A 7,593-nucleotide genomic window follows, 5' to 3' on the forward strand; every position below is an offset into this window, starting at 1 on the left:
GAGTCTTTTCTTTCAGAGGATTTCAGAGCCCGACGACCAACATGTGCGCTTACACAGGGAGGTCAGAGGTCACGGTTGGTAATATTCCTCTCTACAGGAACAACCAGAAGCTGCTCAGAGTTAAAGAATGACTCGCACATGAAGACAGCAGCTGCTGTGTTTGCAGCAGTAAAAGATTTAAAACAGAAAAGATGACGAACAAACGAGCTGCAGCAGAGACTTTTAATCTTTTCTAACACTCGTCGTCTTTGGAGCTGTGACGTTGAGCTCCTGTGTTCAGCACCGTGAAGTCTGAAGGACCAATAAGAGCAGCTGTGGTTCAGTGTCCCGCCCTCGTGTGGCCTTAAGCAGCTGCAACGCTCTGCTCAGGCACGACGACTAAGGCACATCTATATTTTCATATTTTAAGGCAAAACCTTTAAAGCCTTGAAGTAACAAAAGCTGCTGGTTGGTCCTTTAACACGAGCTCGCCTCAGATTTTTGATCTGACATCATGACGTGTATAAATAAACCGTGATCCCACCATGATGGCGACGGCGAGCTTCAGGTTAGTCCGTCACACAAAGAGCTGCTGGTCTGGGTCGGTTTGAACGAAGCAGAATTCCTCCACGGCCGAGTCCGACCCGGACGTCCAGCAGCTGTCTGCGCAGGTGTAGACTAGCACCGTCCCAAATTCCAGCTCCACCCCTGCACCGCCGCGCTCCCCCTGCAGCAGGCTTACCAGCGCGGGCATCAGCTGCAGCTTGAACGTCCGGGAGCCTCCGCAGATGCCACACGCTGGCACCAGCTGCGCCACATTGGACGGCAGCTTGGAGATGAAGAGCGGCTTCCCGCCGCGGCAGTAGCGCAGGATCTGCTGCGGACACGCCGAGATCGTCTTCATGAACCTGGAGAAGACGGCGTCTCCGTGTCGGGCTCCGGTCTTCTCATACTTCTCGTCCCCGCCTCCTCCGCTTCCCTCTAACTCCCCCACCGCCACGCCCTCTCGCCTCTCGTACTCCCTCAGCAGCTCCTGAGCGTGCTCCAGGTCGCCGTCCTCCCCGCACACATCCGTCTCCTCCACCACGCTGATGAAGAATGGACAGAAGGCGGTCACGTCCTCCTGCGAGTCCCCCAGACTGAGGTCACAAAGACGGCTGCTGACGTCTGTCTCACCACCTGTCAGGGAAAAAGAACCATAAGATGACCTCACCTGCCTGTCAGAAGGTAGTTCGCACTACAGCGCTCAGTCTGTGACTTCAACAGGAGCTTCACTTTATCATTTATTAAAACCAGCGACTGACGCCATAAACTCAAAGCAGGTACTGAGCTCAGAGATGAGCTGAGCATTAGGCTCACTGTCTCAGACTTCCATACAATCACTTTATTTTGGATTATTACAACCATAACGGAGAGGCCTGGGGAAAAGGAAAAATAAAGGTGAAGATGGGGAGATGGTTAACAGGAAGAGAGGAGAAGAGGGATGGAGAGAGACGCCTGCCGAGGAAGGAAAATAATAAAAACAGAAACCACAGCAAACGCTAACATGACAGCAAATAATAAATGTAACTGAGCAGCTCACAGAACTAACAATACAAGAGATTTTTAATTCAGTTCAGTTGCACCAAATCACAACAACAGCTGTGGCACTTTGTATTGCACAGTAGATCGCACAATAATGCATACAGAGAAAAACCCAACAATCATATGACCCCCTATGAGCAGCACTTTGGCGACAGTGGGAAGGAAAAACTCCCTTTTAACAGGAAGAAACCTCCAGCAGAACCAGGCTCAGGGAGGGGCGGGGCCATCTGCTGTGATTGGTTGGGGTGAGAGAAGGAAGACAGTCTGTTCCTTCTAATATATGTTCCAAGTATTTAATTCCTTTACTACTCCAATCTGGGAAGTTAATCATATTATTGTTCTGTAGTATGTCGGGGTTCTTCCACGTAGGTGTGATTTGCATGGGATTAATGAAGTCAGTCATTTTTATTAACTATGCTGTCAGAGGAGCTGATGTTGGTGCTATTGAAGCATACATGTCCTGTGATGTTTCCGTGAATGGTAGGCCCGAAATCTCTATTTTACTGCATAGTGGCTGTTCTGCGTCTGGGCAGGGCTCCTCTAAGAAGCCATGTTTGAACCACCCTGAGATGAACTGTTCAGAAGTAGCGCTGAAAGACGACCTCTATCCTTGGTCCTTTGTAGTGTAACGAGAAAAGATCTTCAAATTTATAAGAACCTCAAAGGAACGAGGAGAAAAACTTTAAATTAATGAAAAAATGGCTATGGATTTATAATCTATATATAAAATATGGCATCCTTATAAATAGAATAAAACTTTCAAATTTAAGAGAAAAAAAAGTCCAGCCCTACCTGCTGCCTCTGGAGCTCCTGTCTCCTCCTTCACAGGTGTGTTCTGCTTCGCAACTCCTCCCCATCCATCATTATCTTCCTCTCCCACCATCCCCCAGTCGTCAGCGGTGTCACACCAGTCAGTGACCCGCATAGGAGCCTCCTGAGCCGGTGCAGGCGGCCCGGGTGTCCGCACCTCTGCCTCCAGGCACTGTGAGCGGAGCACCGCCCAGCACTCTGACCGACCGCTGCACTCAGCTCCCGGGCACGCGAAGACGTGGAGGTTCCTGTGGTGCGGAGACGTGTCCACGGGGCAGTACACCTGAACCACGTGGACTAGCGGGACTCTGCAGCGGCCGCATCGCGGTGACCGGGCAGCGATGCCGGGCGGCCAGTCCGGCCGACCCCCTACTTTGTTGGTCAGATAGGAGCACCGGTGCTTCTTGGAGTCGATCTCTCCGTCACACAGCCCGAGCAGAGACACCTCCTGAGCGCGTGAGGCCATCTTTAAAAAAATAAAATAAAAAATACGCCGACCGGAAGTGGATTTCAGCGTGGGAGGTCCCTCACCAAAATACCACCGACTGGAGTCAAATGAAAATATAGACACGGGAAGTGTGTCACTGAACTATAAATTACACGATACACGAAATTACACGATAAAACGAAGCCATTATTTTATCAATACTATAAATATTTTATATTATAATATATAACTATTTATATACACCGTTAGTTTACATTTTTCACAGCTTTTAAAGATTTTAACTTTTAAAAAGTCCAACAGTCATTGGTCCAAATATAAGCGCTTGTGTTTCACGAGGGGCCAAATTCAAGACTTTGAAAATAAGAGTGAAAACAGCGAAGAGATGAAAAATTGAAGTCTCCGTATGTTGTATACTCATCGTGTGTTCAATAAAGTTCTTTTAAAATGAATAAATAAATAGAAGTCTCGACTTCCGACGCCGTGACAAGCAATTTCCGGGTGTAGCACTTTCAACTTAAAAGCAGCTTCCAAAGTGAAAGCTAAAAAGAAAAAAAACCTTAAATTTAATCAAATTTATTTACAGTTTTACAGATTTTTTAACCAATAAATACATTTCATCAGTTTTTAAACTGCTGTGTGTATTCAAACAAATGTTCAGCACAACACTCTCATTATTTCCCCTCTTTATAAGAATTTAGCAGAATATGAAAATGTTACGAGGAAAAATTTGCAAATTTATGAGAAAATGTAAATTATTGTGTGGAGAAACGTGCAAACCAAGAAATAAAACAGAAAAAAAATGAAAACTAAAATTAGAGGATGAAAAGGAAATTGATATGAAACCTTTCTAACATAAAAGCCGGCAAATTTATAAGGAAAATGTTTAAATGTATGAGAGAGAGTAAAATTATGAGATTTGTTAAAATAAATTACACATTTATGAGGAAAATGGTCAGTTTACAAGAAAACCTACAATAATTTTATTAGAAGGAAAACAAAATCTACAAATTTATGAGAACGAACTCAGAAATTCAAGAACAAAACAAACATTAGACACATTAAATAATTGGTTTTAAGAATATTTCTCATCTCTCTATTCTTCGCTCTTCCTCACCTGATTATTATTCTCAATTATTAGTGAGTTATTTATTAATTTATCTTTTCTGCTGCTATTTGATGGTCTGCGTCCTGTCCTGTAAGAATAAACTCATTTCACTGCACCATTATTGGAGCTTCAGTGTTTTTTAGATCAGATGATAAAACAGCTGCAGTGGCTTTGAAACCCTGCACAAATCTTTCAGGGATTTAATGAATGATTTGACAGAAGCTGGTAATAACAGGATTTTAATATCTACGTACAGCCAGAGCCTTTAAAAATGATCTCTGGGAGCGAGTGTTCTGGTTTCAGGCTGAAGAACATGTCCCTGAATGATTTAAACAAAGTTAGAACAGAGCGATTTCTCACTATAAAGCAGTAAAGAGCTGGCTGCATAATTTACGGCCTAATGTAATTACATGTAATCCCTCCTCGTGTATACATTTTTCTCTACATTGACCGTTTCCCCCTCAGGGCCGCTGCGGGAGCTGTGAAATGATTTCCCGTGGTGTGTAACCGCGTCTAATGTCCCCTCCTTTCTCTGCTAATTAGCTCCAGTGTGAGGAGCCTCTGAGCGGAGCCTCCGTTAGTGAAACCACAGCAGAGGTTTCTCTGAATCAACACGTTTTAGCCCATTTACTGCAAAGCAGCCGCACTTTGAATCTCTGCTGAGTTTTTAATCATAGCAGCGGCTTTCAGATCCATCTCGGTGCTCCCCAGCAGGTGCTGGTTTCCCTTCACATCATTACGCTCTGACAGTAAACTGAGAGGCTCGACGCTGCAGATAGATAATTCATCCCGTTTGATGGAAGATTTCACTTTAGCTTTATGTCTCCTGGCTACGTGGGCGCTATTAAATCTCTCTTCAAAATCCATCTTATAGATCGGCTCTGCTGCAAAGTTAGTTCACGTTTTATTTCCTCTCATTTTATTTTATCAATCCTGTTATCTCGCTTTCACGCTGACTTTTTCCAGAGGAGCACATAAACACTTTTAGGAATATGAGGAGATGTGTTATATATTTGAACGCAAAGAGTACACAAGGCCTTCAGCTGCTGTGTCCTTATTCAGTTTAAAGCAATTCAAAAGCTCAATAGCAAAACAGTTTGTTGTTCAGATGCCGAAAAATCAGCTTCGTCTTTCTAAGACTTGAGGTCATGGTAAAGGGTTTCTGAGTGGACCATGAGCTCCTCTGTAGAGTCAGGGTGTCACTGTGTCCCACAGCTGAAGCTTGGACCAAACCGGGTCATCAACAGGGCAAAGATCCCAGCACAGCAGAACGACTGAAGAAGAGAAGAACGGAGCTGCTGCAGAGCTCAGAGAGCTGTGCATGAACGAATGCTGCAAACCTCAACGAGCTGAAGCAACAAAACTCCTCCACAGTGATGAGACAGACTAATAAAGTCACACAGGAACCATCGCTGCAGGTTATTGGTGCTGAAGGAGGTTCTACAAGCTGCAGAATAAAGTGGAACTCGTGCAGAATGAACTCTGTCTCAGTGAGTGTCCTGTTAGCAGCAGAAGGTAATTAACAGCGATGGCTCTGAATCTCATCAGAGCTGCTGAGGTCTGACACTCTCCTCCTCTGCTGGACCAGCAGATGCAGGCTCGACGCCAAAGCGAGCGCTCCGGGTGACCCGCTCCATCAGTTTATGACACAAGAATGTATATCAGCTAGAAACAGAGAGGGGAGGTGCACCTGCAAAATACTGAGACTTACTGAGGAGGAGGAAAAATATTAGAAGCTGGCAAAAAATATCAGTTTTGCAGGCATAAGTTGTTGATTTGATGTACTTAATAATTATTATATGAAATTTACATTACTCTGATGGATCTGTGGGTTACAGAATCAAAGCCTGAGACATCGATATTTAATCTCCAGCCCGATGAAATCAGCTTGAGGCTGAAAAACGTGAGTGCTTTTCATTTTGACGACCAAGTGTGGAAAATACAATATTTTTATGATAGTAACAGAACAAAGCACAAGGCAAAGAGGCAGTGGTGATCAGTGGGCTTAAGTTGGAGGTGGTTATGTCACAGGTCACTCTGATCCCTCTGGCGGGCCGACTGCAGATAACCTTTTGACCTTCACTGAAAGGAGGAGGTGGCGATGTGCTTCACCTTTCCTTTCTTAAAAACTTATGATAATCTAAGTGAGTGGAAATGAGGGACCCCTCTCCCCGGTGGGGTGTAGCCTCTCGTCTCTGTCGCCTTCATATCTCCTTAGTTTCATTATTTCGTCACATGCATCATCTTCTGCCCCCTGTGGTGGAGGCAGAGTGAAGACGACAGCGTGCACAGATGCTGAGTTCAAAACAACCTCGCTCCTGCACACTTATCACAAAGATGACACGTGCGTGTATGTTTTACACCGTGAGAAGACCACGCCCCCCACGCTGAATAAAACCTCACACCGACCTTTAAGTCACCAAACTTTAAGCTGCCTTTTGCTTTTAATTAATCATACAGTGATGTGAACCCTGCTGCTTAAGATGCTCAAAGAGGATTCACTGACCAGCGCATCCGGATATGTGCAGGGCGGCGGAGGATCATAAACTCCTGGATCTGCATCACTCACTGATTTCAGAGTTCAGTCGGGTGTCTTTGTTTCACTGCTCACGTGTGACGACATTAGGGGTTTAATTTTATTATATTTATTATTTTATTTTTGATTTTATTATGTTCAAGCTGTCTGACGAAGGTTGCAGTTCCTCTAATTGACATATTTTGTCAACACACCATTGCTGTGGAGTGCCCACTATTCTATTCTATTCTATAGTCTGGTTCCAAGTGTGGATCAGCCCCCACAGACTCCCATGTTAAACTTTAGAGCATAAAAAACACATTTATAACCTGATAAAAAGAAGAAAGTCAGGCCTCTTGACTGGCGGGTGGATGGTGACACGTGTGCCACGTTTGGCATCCCTGAACCGGATCTATGGTCCAAGTTTCTGCGGTTAATGTAATTATGGGAGCAATAACGTCGATTCAATTCAATTCAATTTTATTTATATAGCGCCAAATCACAACAAAAGTCGCCTCAAGGCGCTTCATAGATACAGAGAAAAACCCAACAATCATATGAGCCCCTATGAGCAAGCACTTTGGCGACAGTGGGAAGGAAAAACTCCCTTTTAACAGGAAGAAACCTCCAGCAGAACCAGGCTCAGGGAGGGGCGGGGCCATCTGCTGTGATTGGTTGGGGTGAGAGAAGGAAGACAGGATAAAGACATGCTGTGGAAGAGAGACAGAGGTTAATAACAGATATGATTCAATACAGAGAGGTCTGTTAACACATAGTGAGTGAGAAAGGTGACTGGAAAGGAAAAACTCAATGCATCATGGGAATCCCCGGCAGCCTACATCTATTGCAGCATAACTAAGGGAGGATTCAGGGTCACCTGGTCCAGCCCTAACTATATGCTTTAGCAAAAAGGAAAGTTTGAAGCCTAATCTTGAAAGTAGAGATAGTGTCTGTCTCCTGAATCCAAACTGGAAGCTGGTTCCACAGAAGAGGGGCCTGAAAACTGAAGGCTCTGCCTCCCATTCTACTTTTAAATACTCTAGGAACAACAAGTAGGCCTGCAGAGCGAGAGCGAAGTGCTCTAATAGGGTGATATGGTACTACAAGGTCATTAAGATAAGATGGGGCCTGATTATTTAAGACCTTGTATGT

The 7,593-nt window shown here is 44.6% G+C and overlaps 1 protein-coding gene across 1 annotated transcript; it reads right to left on the reverse strand.

The window, feature by feature from the left end:
• Nucleotides 1-420: 420 nt before the first annotated feature.
• Nucleotides 421-2,859, reverse strand: pdcd2l (programmed cell death 2-like). The gene is made up of 2 exons (XM_006803943.3): nt 2,356-2,859; nt 421-1,158 (listed from the first exon to the last, which is right to left on the reverse strand). Exons 1-2 carry the CDS (start codon nt 2,837-2,839, stop codon nt 557-559), a joined length of 1,086 nt encoding a protein of 361 aa, XP_006804006.2. The 5' UTR covers nt 2,840-2,859; the 3' UTR covers nt 421-556.
• Nucleotides 2,860-7,593: the final 4,734 nt, after the last annotated feature.

This window comes from Neolamprologus brichardi, chromosome 7, assembly GCF_056152115.1.
Source record: "Neolamprologus brichardi isolate AB-2024 chromosome 7, ASM5615211v1, whole genome shotgun sequence".
Classification (NCBI taxonomy): domain Eukaryota; kingdom Metazoa; phylum Chordata; class Actinopteri; order Cichliformes; family Cichlidae; genus Neolamprologus; species Neolamprologus brichardi.

What these genes read in the sequence shown, in the direction of transcription:
- pdcd2l (XM_006803943.3), bottom strand. Translation starts at nt 2,839, where the DNA reads ATGGCCTCACGCGCTCAGGAGGTGTCTCTGCTCGGGCTGTGTGACGGA. An exon ending in AGGAGCTCCAGAGGCAGCAG is followed by an intron (nt 1,159 to 2,355) that starts GTAGGGCTGGAC and finishes TTTCCCTGACAG; the next exon opens with GTGGTGAGACAGACGTCAGC.